General features: G+C 36.1%; 1 protein-coding gene across 7 annotated transcripts in view; it reads right to left on the reverse strand.

The window, feature by feature from the left end:
- Positions 1-205: 205 nt before the first annotated feature.
- The window catches only part of ATP11C (ATPase phospholipid transporting 11C), a 177,368-nt gene continuing 162,469 nt past the window's right edge, over positions 206-15,104 (reverse strand). For 2 of the 7 annotated variants that reach the window (XM_044763022.2, XM_044763027.2), the window contains 4 exons: positions 14,906-15,009; positions 11,822-11,975; positions 5,481-5,585; positions 206-2,834 (listed from right to left, as the gene is read on the reverse strand). In XM_044763022.2, coding sequence (XP_044618957.1) covers positions 5,484-5,585; positions 11,822-11,975; positions 14,906-15,009 — 360 coding nt within the window. In that variant the 3' untranslated portion in view covers positions 206-2,834; positions 5,481-5,483. Of the gene's footprint in view, positions 2,835-5,480; positions 5,586-6,272; positions 6,364-11,636; positions 11,703-11,821; positions 11,976-14,905; positions 15,010-15,104 lie in introns of those variants that run through there. The other 5 variants (XM_044763023.2, XM_044763025.2, XM_070502005.1 and 2 more) reach the window with 5 other exon arrangements.

Genomic DNA, 15,104 nt, shown 5'->3' on the forward strand with positions numbered 1-15,104 from the left:
TTCAAAACTCCCACAAATATTGTAACCTTCTCAAATTAGGTATAGCCCTAAAATGCCAGTTGAATGCATGTAGAAATGGTCAATCTTTTGTGAACTGTACGGGCAAAGTGGAAACTAGAAACTTATTTCTCATCACCAATTTGCTTCCATGTTATTTTTATGTCCAAGTGAGACCTTTCCAAAGAGGAGGCTAAAATATCAATCATATCATACCAAAGTTTATTGATTACATGAAACAAAAATTTCTATAATGAAAAAGGCAAGTTGCATTCATAAAAGATGGCATTCACATTCATTATAGAAAGCAACAACGTAGATGTAAAAAATTGCTTAAGTGAAAAATGTAATATTGCAGTTCCATTTTGCAAGCTGAAAAATGATTTTGTCAACACTTGCATAAAATCTGCACATTTAAATATTGCATGTTATTAAAAAATTCCATCACTAAATTATTATGAATTTTGCAAATTTAGGCTTACATTTATACTGTTGCTGGTGTAAATGTGGTAGGTATGGAATTTGTTTTCAGTTTAGTAGGTAACATCCTCAAACAACGGACAACAGTTGTGAAAATTACAAGGACATTTTGATAGTTCAAAATTATTCAAATGATGGGTAGATGATCCTATTATTACATTTTTCCCCTTCCTTTGTCACAAAATAAGGTGGTTAGATTGTAGTGCTAGGAATACTGGATGGCTTGCTTCAAGTTATTCAACTGCTAATCCCACACTAGGCATGTTTTAGCTCATTAATAAAATATCTTTCAAAAAGGAAAGTCAGTCCCTCAAGGACCTAGGCCATGATATTACATATCATTGCCATTGTGAATTTGAGCTGCAGTGTAATGTGTAACTGAGACATGACTCTAAATCCTTCTTACTCGTCCTCTAGGCTGCAAGGAATTTTACAGGCCACCAGTTCTCTTTCCACTATCCTGGATATTCTGATTATGTCAAATCTCCAATGGTTCTGCATTAACCAAGCCTCTCTCTCTCTATTCTGGCTCTCTTATTTGTATTCACAGTCCCTACAGTTCTTATGTAAAACAACAATAACAATACAGCAACAGCTATAAAAACTAGAACAGTAACAACAACAAAACATTAAAAAGCTTTCCTGGGTCTGATTTTTTAGCTCTTTGGAATAGGCCAAGAATATACAGATTTTGTTTTCACACTGCCTCAAATACGGGCTACCAGAACACAGCACATTTAGGTAAGGTGTGAATGACACCTAACAAAATACTCAAAAATAATACTGATAGATGAGGACAAATTAAATAATGAAAAAGGGTCAGTGACGATGGAATGGTTTCTGACAACTGAAATTATGTCCTTTCTAGAATTTAAGAAAAATTACACCTAAACATTCACACAAAATATACACAGAAGAATCAAATGTGCCATATGGACTATATAAATACACTGCTATAGATTGAATCCAATACTTTTCAAATTAGGTACAATATAAACACAAATAATAGTACAAGCATGCCAGAAAGACAATCAAAAATGGAAACTGGTATGAAAACACTTTTTAAAAGACCATTTCAATCTAGTAGTCAAATATAGTCATTTATATCCAAAAGAAGTATTTAATTTTAATATTTAATAAAGACATTTCACATTTATTTTTGTTTTAAGTGAATTCTTTAGGAGGCTAAAACCTCCATCTAGTCCAGTAAGTCGAGGACTTTACCAAGGTGAATCTCATGGATTAGAGCTAGACCATCACCCTAGCCAAGTTTGCTAAGAGAGACAACATTCATGTTGAGTCATGGCTCTGGAGGCTGAACCACCGTCTTGGGATGGATCCCTTCTTCTCAAATTGGCAACTTAAAGAAAAGTGCTGCATATATGCACAAATGCACCTCTTTCAAATAAAAAACGTTAACAGTTTAAAATAAACTATTCGTCCTTCCTCTCCACAAAAAATTATAAAAGACTGATGTTCAGAATGGTCCTTATTTTAGTGTAACTATGGTTTTCTCCACTTGATCTCAGATCTCAGTAAAATTAATGTTGGAAAAATCTGTTATCTCTTAACTATTTTGAGGGGCTACTGATTGGGAATGTCTTATTTTCAAATCTAGTAGCCGTACACCCATTAAGTGGGTTTTACTTCAGAAGAACAAAATTAAATAAATATATTTTTTTGATTCTCACAAAAATACCCAGGATCAACATTCTTTCCACTAAGAGTTTAAGGTATTTTCTGGCAAGGATATTCTATCAAGACAAAATAAGCATGTGGGTGAACAGAAAGGATTAACTATTCTATCTGATACACTGATATCATTTAGTCTTCTTGTATTTTCAAGTATTCTTTTCATATGTTAAAAAAAATAATTTAAGATTATCATTCAGCAGGAACAAGAAATGTGATCCAAACAGCCTATTTCTTCTGCCAGGCAAAAAAAGTAATATTAGCAAAATCTATTCATTCCCATTGCATGACTTCTACTTTATACTACTGTATTTAAATCCATTCAGAGAGTTCATGGGTTAAAAGAGCACCCATTTGGTAGTTATATTATTCTATCTAAAGCCAGAAATTCTAAGTATTCTTGCTTTCAACTTTCATATAATTCGTAACTTAGAGCTTTGGCCATAATGGCTACTTACAATAACTGTAAATGCTTAAGAGAGTCATTTGGTATTTTAATGGACATTTATTTTGAATCCTAGATATAAGAGAGTGGTTTAGTTTGTTGCATATCGAATATCCTGAGATGATAACTTTTTGTAGTTTTCTTCATGCTTTCGTTTTTAGCTGAAACCACTGTCAATATGCTTGTAGGACAATAACATAGGCAGTTCAAGATTCGGATTCTGAAAAATTTAAAATATACAGAGTTAAAAGGCTTATTTTAATAATATTATGAAACCATCTGTTCAGCATTTTCAAAAATAAATGAAGTAGTAAATTTTGCTATGGGAGTAAAGCAGCTATCTTAACAAACTGCCAAGTTTTATTCACATGCAGGGGAAAAAAAAAAAGAATGATACAATAACCAGTATTTAATCCTTTCTTCATCTGTCAGCTGAATAGACTCAGACTTGCTTTTTGCTTTTGGACCGCTCCAGGGTTCTCCCAATAATTGTTCCTACTAGGACTGTCTACCACAGCAGAGGCTGAGCAAACCAAGATCCCTTCCTCTACTCTGTGGGCTCCTTGAAAACAAGGACATTTTACTTATCTTTCTGTCTCCACCACCTAGCACATAGCAGATGCTCAGGATATGTTGAATGAATGAATTGATTACTGTTTTTTGGATGTGCTAATTTTGACAGAGAAGGTCTGAAAATATATTCAGTTTTGAAAGATTGTTGTGAAAGTATTTTTCCTTTACTGAAAGAAACATATTTCCTTTCTAGAATATTGAAGCTAATTTTCTTTTGGTAGATCATGTATCTATGAGTCAATTGACTCGGGCTTTTCTTATTCATTTTTTTAGAAAAGGAACCACAGAAATTTCCCTAAGAAATCTGCAGATTCTTCTCCGCCCTCTAAACATTATCAAATGCTATGATTGGGATGGGACACGATGGGACAACTGATCACTGAGTGTAAATTAGGTATATTGAGAAGTGGAAGTCCTACATCAAAGGAGGGAGTCTAACTTTGATTCTCCACTCTAAAATCCAACCTTTTTAAACCTGAGTAGTGGAGGGCCTTAAGGAGTGTGCTCTTTTCTTCTTCTTTTGGTGCACCTTCCTTGCCATGGTTGGACCAGAGTCCTCTAGAATACCTTCCATTCCTTTTTATGTTTCATATTCTCATATTATTAGTTCTTCAGGTAGCAGGATCATGGTGACTAACCAAAATAAGGTTGCTAGTCACACTGAGAACTTACAAAAGGAGACAGGCAGTCCCCTTATCAACCAAGGGACAAACTCAGTGGATAAATTAATTGCCAAATATTTTCTTCAGAGGAGAAATAATACTACATGAAAATATATTCCTAGAAGAAATAACTACATTACAAACAAAACAACTGTTTGAAAAAAAACAACCTTCCTCAGTTCTATGTTAGGCATTGTAGGAGTTAAGGCCCTGGAGAGGCCAAAAGCAGCAGCAGTGTCTGCTACTCAGCTTAGTTCCTCAAACTACAGATCAAGCTAAAGAAAGCAATCCAGGGGGATACAAAATTAACTGAGAACAGTAGAGCTAAAATAAAATGTACTACACAGCTTAGGACAAGGCTATCTGGGACAAAAGGGTCGAAGACTACTGGGAAGCATATTCATCACTGAGGAAAAATATAAGCAGGTGAGTCGCTCAAAATGGGTAAAAAGATGCTGACTGAGGCAAAATGAGTTGGCTTCCAAAATAACCCTGCAGATGCACACTGTGAGGAACTACAGGAGATGGAAAAACCAACGGATTCAATCTATTAGTTCAATTTTTATTCTTCACTCTAGAGTGGGGAAGTTGATAGCTGATTAAAAAAATGGGCCTATGAGGTGGACTTAACAGTTGTTAGCTTCAAAGTGAACCGACTTGCAATTTCATTCATGATGATCATTAATTTTTATGTGTGCATGAAAGATGGCCCTGCCCTAAGCTGTATAGAGTTGTTTCTAAGCTGACAAGCTCATAAACCTTATTCATGAATTACTCTAAATTCCCATGGATGGATAAAAGACTTCTAAAGGCCTGGGGTGACTGAGGCCCTTAGAGTGGGAAACATAGAATACACATAGAGGAGTCATTCTGAGTTCAAGGATTCCTCCCATGGCATATCAATTACTCCCCAATATTTTTTGGGGGGTAAATGTAACAATATGTTATAAAATGAAATGACTCATTTTTGGAAAAATTAATTATGAAGCATTCTATATAATTAGGCTAGCATCCCCCTGAATGGCTAGGAAACATTTTACCTTTGAAAGTTGAAAACATTTAGCTCGAATAAAACTTGACATTTAAAAAAGTGATTAGAGTATACTGGTTCATTAATATCTATTTGGGGATCAGACATTTACAAGGACATTAAGTGTATACCTGCAAACACACAGACACAGCACATGGAGGTACAAACACATTGAATTATTTTCACATAATTCCCAAAAGAACATGCAATGCTAAACTGACTTGATATTATACAGATGCAAATTTGGAATATTCATTTCCAATTTTCCAAATGATCTTTTAAAATCAAGATTATATTTCCTGATCTGTATTAGTGAGGCTTTTCACATGATGGCACTGCCAGGACAACTTGCCCTTTACAAATTGAATATATTGTATTACCCTTCAGCTCTGGAAAACGCCTAAAATTTTATTTGGGGGCTTAGCAAATTTAAAATATATGTTTCCCCATATTCCAAGTAATGCATCTTTATATTTTTGCAAAGAATAGTATAAAGTTCACCACACCAACAGCAGAGAAAATTTAGAGTGATATTTTATTGTTTTTATAATGCTGTTAATCTGTTTCTTTAAAGCCAGCCCACTCGTTTAACACTAGGTACCTGTTACAATATATTAGATTCGTCTGAGAATGTTCGTAAAAGAAGAGGTCTGACTGAAGGTCTGGTGGATAATGAGTCAGATGCCCTTTTACAGCTCAGATTTCTCTGTAATAGTGAGGTAAAGATACTTAAAGCATTTGAAGATTGGTTAACCTACCTGGTGATAAAAATGTAGAAGAGAAAAATCATTTCCTATACACTACTCTTCTGGCCAGAAAGTACAAATGATTATACTACAGCAAATGCAAAACATTTAAATGAATACATTTAAAGACCTAAGAAAGCCTCCAACTCAAACTGATTTGTTTTCATGGTAGAAGTATAAAGACATTAATTAGTAGTATGTGGCAAACTTGGGTTTTGGAAATGACACTGGCAGGTTATGTGGTAGATGAGTCAATATGGTTTGATTGATTAGTAAACCTTACCATCCTTTTGGTGAACACCTCTGAGAGTTGTGCCGGTGCTGTGAGTGTATCGAACCAAGAGAAATTTGTGCAAAACATTCCTGTCTTGGTGAACAGACTAGCTCTAACATGCTGTGGCTTCCACTGCGTACCAGGAATCAATGGGATTAGAGACTTATAGTTCAAGCTTTTGAGAATCACTTGCTCTCCAGTGTGACAATTTGAGAACGTGAACAAATGATTAAAGGAAAATGACAAAATACTCTTAAGTATCAATAGAAGATATAAAAATGAATCACAAGAAGTAATTTTTCATAAGGAATCAGAAAATGGTGTCAAGCAAATGAGGATGCAAGCAAGTTGGTACATTAAGAAAGGAAATCACCTTATTCACTCCAAGAGAAACTGTGATTGCTGGAGGTTTGAGAAAGCATGAAGATAGTAGATGTTCCTGAGGAAGGGAGGCGTTTCGTTACCTTGTTCACAATTGCACAAAAGGTGGAAAATTGCAGTTGAGAAAAGAGAAATGCAGAAACCAAAAAAAAACAAAAAGTAAATATTCTCTGAAAGTTAAGACATTTAAAAAGAAACCTTGAGAATTCGAAGTCAAAATGACATGTTAGTTTCGAAGGCGTTATTTTCTGAGGTAAATGTAGAGTTAGAGTTAGGAAGAGTCTGGTTATATGTGCAGATTACTATTTCTCTGTATATCAACTTAAAATTATTTTGTTAATGGGAATATTGACTATTTTGAACAAAAAAATTACAAAATATGCTTCTCATTGAAATAAGGCTTATCTCTAATGATTAATTCACTAACCTACATTGTTCAAAATCCATTGGTCAGAGAGTCACGCCCAGGATCCATCACCAAACTATCTTGAAGTAACTATCTCTCCTATCCAAAGGCAAATACAATATAAAGGGACTGACTGCCCTTAGGCAGCTGCAGGTTGAAAACCGAATCAAAACCAACACAATGGGAAAACATTTGATGAAACCAACACTTCAGTCCCAGCATCCTCTGGAACAATGCTTAACTTCCTTTATTCTAACATAATTTGATCTGTGTCTGTCTTTTTCCTACAGATACTCTTTAAAAGGGTAGGCTAAAGAATTATGATTTTTTCCTTGAAAACCTAGAAAAAGTAAAAATTGATAACAAAGTTTAATCAGAAAACCTAAGAGGTTATTTTTTTTCCTTCTTAGTCTGTGCCTGAAGTTATAAGCTAATTTACATACTTGGCTTTGGCATTGCCCAAGCAAAACAGAAGATGAGTTGTTAACTATGGGGATGAGTTTAACAATTCTGATAATCAAGATTACCCATATTATCTACTTAGTGACTAATGAAAATAGGCTTAAAAAAAGAAACCAGCTAAAGTAACATATGTATCCAGCAGAGTCTAATAAACTTTTAAAGGCAAATACTTTGATTTATTCATATATGATTTAACATAACTACATTTTTTTCCTGTTTATATTTTACCTTAAATAAAGTTGGTGATATGTTGGTAACATGCAAATTACCAATTGATAAAGCTAGAGAAATATTTAGTTTCTGAGAAAAAAATTTTAAATTGCTCTGTTTTCCATTTTGTGGGCAAAAACTTTGCAATAAGATTAACATAATACCAATCTCCCCACCCCCGTGTTTAACATATAAGCCTAACTATTTAAGACTGTAAACGATAAGCACATTTTGGTCCGCTCAAAACCTTGTATCCAACCATCAGAGATAAAAGTATTTCTATGAAGCAGAAATTTTAGGGGTTAATAGATTAGGTTACTTTATAAAGGAAAAAAAGGAAATAGGAAAGTACAGAAAGCAGTAGAGGGCATGGAAAGAATATCTAAAGCAATCAAAAATTGATATAGCCAGCAATTGGTGGGGGGAAGAGGTGAGAAGGTCAGGAGATAATGAGCTAAAACAGTATGACATTTCCACATTCCTTTGCAGTCATCTAGAGAGCTCTGATGCCGGCTAAAGTAGCAGTATGTCAAAGAGGCCAATGCATAAAGGTCCACCTCAACAGCCACGACATTAGGATTCAACTTCGGTTAAGTCAGTTCATAGGGCTATTACACCCTCAGAAGCCATGGTTGTATGTGACACTGTCAGAATTGCAATAGTAATCATCATTGTCACCACTGTTATTATAAGGATAAGTTGTATTCTCCCAAATTTTCAAAATGCTTTCTCTGGGAATTTTGCTCAGACAGCTGACATTCTTCCTCTTCCTGTCTTCTATTCTGAAAGAGCTCCCTGCATAATGGAATATTTCTTTTTGTTTGTGCAGACATCCCATGTGAGGCATGGCCATGTTCCTGGGTCCATTCCCGTAAGATTACAGTGTTTCCACATCTAGTAGTCAAAGTCAAGGCCTCCCATTTGATCCTGATGTTTACATGGGAAAACTTATATAAAGATATGTGGAAAATTCCATTGAAAATAGGAAGTGGCATTTGTTACTTGGACAGAAAGTCCAGGTGTATTTCACTGATTAAGAGACAGCCCAACAATTGTGCTTAGAGGAGACACAACTTTTTGAAATACCCCAAATCCTAAACTTTAAATTTCCTTTGCTCTGTTATCCTGCTGTTCCACTGTTTAGTGCTCAATGGTAGTTTCATCATATACTATCAGCAGCATGGCGATGCAGTTTTGTCAATTTATAAGCTAAAGAAAAGCTCTATGATATTTAATGATGGGATTTTAACTCAAAAATTAACCATATTGCTAAAAATATAGCTGAGGAATACGTAGCTTAACTAAGTGAACCTATTTTTGAAGACAGCAGAATTCACGCTAATGTCATGACAGAACTCAGGCTGTGCTGGAGGCCACCATACCAGCCTTTTTACTGGAGGCTTCAGGAGGTAGTGACTCGGATCTTGAAATAACTCAGTTGTATTATAACAAGCCATATCATTGAGTCTACTATTCTGCTTTATACCTGCTTATGGAAGTGTTCCCTATGAATCCCCTTTATAAGTTAACTAGAGTGAGAGCTCCTGTGAGCTGGGGCCACATCTGATTCATCCCCGAATTATCAACACCTAGTACAGTAGGTAACTTACGGAGGACCCTCAGGCAATGTGTGGTGAATTGAATAGAATTCAACAGAAGGTTGCTCTTATAATTGTTAAATGTAAATAGCTTAGCTTCTTTCTCAAATGCCAGAGACATTTTAACTACCCACTGCTGAGTTCCCTTCTCAAAGCAGCTGCCAAGACCCACGTGAGGATAGCACTGGCAGCCTGCGTGCCACAAGGGTTTCTGGCTGTGTGTACAAAGGATCCAAGACGCTCACTGGTTGAAGTTAGGGGGAATCTTCTACATCTGTAGGGGGACAAACTTCATGCCATTAGGGAGCCTGTCAGATAGGAGGCTGATCCAGTGTAAAAGAATCTTTCGCCTCTCTTTAAAATGAGTCCAATGCCTTAGCACAGGATATTAAACAAAGTAGGAAGTCATCCAGGATGTCAGACTATTGCTCATTAAGAAACTCTTTCTCCTTTATCTTAGAAGTGGCCTATGTCTCTTCGATATGGCCAAATGGGGCCTTATGTAAACAGATGTGACTTATCAGAATAGCCGTGGCTGTCATGTTTCAGTTGGCCTTTATGCATTCATATGCACTACTTTGCTCTTGCATTTTCTCACAAGGAAAAAAAAATAAAAGAGGCAGTGCTGCTGAGTGCCCATAACAGTTTGTCTCATCTGCAACTCTCGAAATCCCAGAGTCTGAAAAACCATGTAGCCTTTCAGACATTGGATGTAAAGAGAGATGTTCATCAGTAGGCGGTTCAATACATGTTTATTGGTTCAATGAGGGTAGGAACAAATGAATGAATGATTGAATGAATGAAGGTGATTATGAAAATTCTCCTGGCTGTTCTAGCACATCAGCATGCCAAGCTACAGCACAGACACTAGCATTCTTCCTATCATGGACATAACGTATGGCAAACAAATTTCATGCTAAACCCCTGGCAACATTCTATGCTGCTAAGTAAAAAGGGCTGCAGTCTCCGAACTCCATGCTTTCAACAGAAGTTTAGAATCTGCAGTTTGCACATAAAGAAAATGTTCTAAGTCTTTATCTGGGATTGCTTTGTAGCATCCCTCCATTTATAAAAAACATTGAACATATTTAAAATATTTAATGGCTATTTAATTTATATAAAAGTCACCCCCAGCCAGTGTCTAATTATTTTAAAAGTGAGAGCCTAAGGAAGAGGATAAGATGCTATGTTTTAAGGTTCTGATTTCTGAGATTTTTGTGTCATCTTCAGAGCATGAAGCTGACTGTGAGCCATTATTTAGCATGAGCTCCATTACCCCAAATAAGAAAAACATTCAAGAGCACCCCAAAGTGTATTCCCAAGTAAAGAGAATGGAATAGCACCTCAGAGATCTTTTTCAGACAAACTGTCTATTATAACAAGGTACTAAACTATTCCTGTGACATTTTTTAGTTGGCTTCATGCAAATTGCCACTTGAGCCATTCTGGGAGGAACCTGTTAGATCAACCTGTTTTACCCCTGTTCAACTGATATTAAGGTACAATCAGACAAGTAAATTGTCACTTTCCCATCCTAAAACTAAACACCAGGCTGGAGGGAATTAGCCAGGGGTCTATTGGAAGGATTAAAGAGTAGACTCAGGCAGTCTTAGCTAGGTTAATGCTATGTCCAATTCCACTCATAAGTTCATGCAGAAGCAGGGAGTTAAGGCCAGTTCTGACCACCCAACTGTATACTGATTGGCTTACATACCAAGAATCAGTGTGGCTTATGCCACTGATGGTCTATTGCTACTGAGTGGGGCTGATGCTGACTTGTATCATGAAGCCTTTCTGTTATACATCTAATCACTGAAGATTTTCCCGTTAATTTCTTACGTCTGCATAATGCCAACCACTGGATTCTATCAATTCAAAAGGAACCCCCCCCCCCACCCCGCCACAAATCAGACAAATCAGTTTTGTGGCTAAACTGGTTGGCATATTTGATCAAACAGGTCAGGAAGATAAACCTTAGACCATTTCCTAAAAATATTGCCTTGGAGGGGGCTACAAGATCTAGTTGGTGTCAATATGATAGAAACAGGTTTTGTTTGGCAAAATGAGCTAGTCGTGGCAGGAATATGACATATTTAATTAACCTGGTGGTCAAAATTTGCCAAAAGTTTTATTTTTCAGGCTAATCTACCCCTTTCACTTTAAAGGTCTTTTCAAAAATGTTCAAAAGATATCAGACAATGCAGGGCCAAGCAATTAGGCTGACAGAGGGTAATAACTTCTCATTCCTGCAAGAAATTTACAATTTAAGCAGCAAAAATAAAACCACACTCATAAAACAATCCTGAAGTTTTACAAGTATGCTCAGGAGGGTAAGGATGTAGAAACCACATCCAAGGAATTCTCTTTGTTTCAAATATACTGCTGGACAGACAGGGCTAGAAGCAACACAGAGATTAAGCAGCACTATAATTAAAGAAAGGGGAAAGGTTTGAAAGAGGCAAATTGGGATTATCAACTGAAAAAAAATCTGCAAACAACCCACAGGGAAATTTCTAGGCTTAAAGCTGAAATGTTGGTGTGGAAATTCCTGGTGTGAAAATTCTAGGCTAAATTTTTTAAAAAATCATTTTTTTCTGTTTAAAATTCCATATGGAGCATATGAGATACTTCATATGGACTGCTAAAGGTCACACAGAATACTATTAAGGAATCTACTTACCACCTGCATTGGATAACGAAGTTTTTACTATACTTTTTATGCAGAAGTGGAAATTAAGTGATGAACCTGTAAGGAGGGGTTTAACATGCTGTAACTAATGTAATTATCTAAATAAGATTTTTAGTTCATGGCAGATACTGAAGCCCCTTCCAAAAATCATGTTATAATATAAACTTAGTTCTTACCCTGGCACTTCTTCTTCTTACATTCTTTAATACAATCAGGAGAATCTCAGGGAAAAGGCTGATAAATATTAGAAGAATTATGGCCAACCATGTGGATACAGAAGACAGCATTTGAGCAAATACGAAATACATTCTCTGTTGTTTGAGAAAAGGCCTAGAGTGAAAAGAAAATACATAATGGAAAAACAAATCAGTTCCTGTCATATGAAACAGAATTGTAATTAAACTGTCTTTTGTATTTAAAAGGAATCTTCGTTATGCACATTGATAAAAATAATTCTCTTCAGAACGTCCCAAAAGTAGTAAACATATTTCACTTATTAAATGTTTGGAAAGAAAAGGAATGATAATGTAAGGGGGGAAAAGGTAACAAAATGCATTTGACTTGAAAACAACCAAGCAATCAACCTTAAAGTTGCCAACTGGAAAATATTTGCATTAGAAAATGCTAGAACTTCAAAGATATTCAAGAGAAATGATGGTTAATTTTTATGCTAACAAGCACTTTACTTCCTCGGCTGTTTTATCAATATGAGAATGGATTTGTGCTCTACATTCAGAAATTTAAAAGACATTTTTACTATAACCTACTGCCCAAAAAACCCTATGTAATATAAAAAGGACTGCAGAGCTTCTCTCTCTTAAATGGGTGGAATCTGCCATTCTCATCTACAAATATATAGTGAGTAACAGTGTGTGCCAAGTAGGTTGACAGACAGAAGAATACTGCTAATAGGACATTAAGCCTTGGCGTCCAGAAATACAGGAGGACCCCTGATTCTGATGTTGGATTTCATTCAAAGCTATCCACTGAACTATTAGGCAGACATTGAGAAGCACAGCCAGTTTCGCTTCCCCTGACTGAGCTGGACCACAGAGAGCCTGATTAGGCTAACTTAAATGTTGGTGGAAGCTGAGGGGGAGAAGTGCAAAGCAGCTGCTCAAGGTCGGGAAGCATATCAGACCATCCTCAGATTAGAGCCCTAGGTAGGTAACTGGTTGGTCCCATTTATCAGATCATGCATAGTGCTCACTGAAGATAAACTGATGTTTGTGCACTCTTATGTAGCATGATAAACCCAAGATAGTGGCTCTACATATATGAGACTAGTTGTGGAATAAGAAGTGAGCAGGACAGTGAGCTCAAGAAACTTAGGAGGTCTGGGTTAAACAGGCTCTCTAGGGTCTACCACACACAAACAATTTCTGAAGAGTTCCAACCCCATTCTAATTCTGAAGAGTACCCTGACTAATTTTCTAGGCCATTAACTGAGCCACAGTAAGGGTCCAGCAGACAACTGACAGCTGATCATAGGGTATTCTTTCACACAGTACCCACAATACTCTGATTAATATCCCTAGATTTTTCTTTTTTACCTCAATGTCATCTATGGACCTTTGCAGGGGAGCAGTAAAAAACAAAAGATATTATTCCTGGATTGGGTTTGGGGCTCAGAAATCATCATTCTTACTGCCTATCCCCAAAGAGGGGTGTGTCACAATGCCTCAGGGTTGAATATGTCCAGAGATATTAGCTGCAATCAGCATTTAGCTGAACTTTCACACGTGAAGTTTCTAGTCACATTTTGCTGGTTGCTTTATAATATAAATTTTATATTCATGTAGTAGGTCAACTCAGCTCTATAGGCAACAAAATAAAAGAGATTTATTAATATTTCAGTTAGTAAGTATCTCTAATGACTAGCAACAGGTGTGACACTCTTAATTATGTAAAAGATTTATTTTAATCAATAAGGATAGTCTGTGGAAAGAGCTAGAAACTTGTTTAGTTTGCTTGAAACATTTTATTCTTGTAGAAGTTTTGCATAATTAGTTCAGAAGCTGATCACTCAGATTCATAGAACTGCTGTACTCTGGGCAGACCTACAATTGTATATTACGTTTGGTTAATCAACTTTGATTCATTTGTATATTATTAAAGAAAACAGAGACTTCCTTCAGCTTCAATAATTACCTGCATACGTGCCAAATATATGCTGTAATTACACTTTTTGGAGCTGCTACTTCCTTAAGTGATTAGGTTTTTCATACTTTTATTTCTTAAGGCTTTTATTTTAAAAACCCTTTCAAATCAGCAAGAATTTCTTCTAATTAAGTCTCAAGGGACATAAACATGGTCCTCACATCTGTGTGATAACATGGAATGTTTTGTACATATGATTTTGCTCAAACCAGTGAAAATATGTACTTCTGGAATCTCACCCTATGGCTTACTCTAGCCATGCTCTCTGCTGCTGGCATCCTTGTCATGGGAAGCTACTGATTAACAAAAATAACTGTTGATATTTAAAAACAAAATAAAGGCATCTGGGAGTAAGGAAAGGAGGTGAAAATCTAACTTATTTTCATTCCTTATAACTCTCCCAATTGTGGCTTATGTGTCCCTCAGTGGACTCTAATCTCTTTGAAGCAGGGGTACATCTATTCATCTCCGTATCCCATAGAGCGTCTCACACAAAATGGATTCTGAACAAGCATCTATTGAACTAAGATGAACTGAATGAACTTTAAGGCCAAGCTGCAGAGTCTGCCTGTACCCTTGAAAATAATGAGATGGTGATTTCAAGATATAACCCTTTGAATATTAAGTGGCATACATTCTATACCTTGAGCACATCTGTAGTAACAAGAATGACAGTTCTATATCATAAAGAGAGAATAGGGTCCAAATGGATCATAATGTATCTATTGGCCACTATACCATATAGAAACTTCACAGGATGAGTATTTCCGCTGGAAATCACATGGGAGATCATGCTAGAAATTACAGTTTCACTTCACCAAGAAATGTTAATACACATTCAAGTTGAAAGATTTGGACAGGGGCTACCAGAAAGGAGGTTGTTTGAGTAACTCATGCAGTTTATATACTTGCATTTGAAATCTTAGCTGAAATTAGCAGCATTACTGGTTAGAAGTAACTACCAGTCCATTAATATTGAAGACCTGCCATCTTCTATAATCAAACCTTTAAAAGTATAATTAATGCTTGCCTATACAATGCACATATACATATGTCTATTTTGTTATTTATATATTACTCACACATGTATGGCTGCTTACCAAACAATTCCTCCCCAGAAGAATGAGAAAAATACATAAAAGGCTAAAGAACCCCAAATCACAAAGTGATTTATCCAAGTCCAGAAACGAGTATCCAAGGCGAGCTGAAAAGACACAACACAAGAGATTTCATGATGGGTGCAAACCACACCAGGCAGTACACTAGGGTATCTGACAACTTGTACACAGTGTGATACCT

Source organism: Equus asinus, chromosome X (assembly GCF_041296235.1).
Source record: "Equus asinus isolate D_3611 breed Donkey chromosome X, EquAss-T2T_v2, whole genome shotgun sequence".
In the NCBI taxonomy this organism is placed as follows: domain Eukaryota; kingdom Metazoa; phylum Chordata; class Mammalia; order Perissodactyla; family Equidae; genus Equus; species Equus asinus.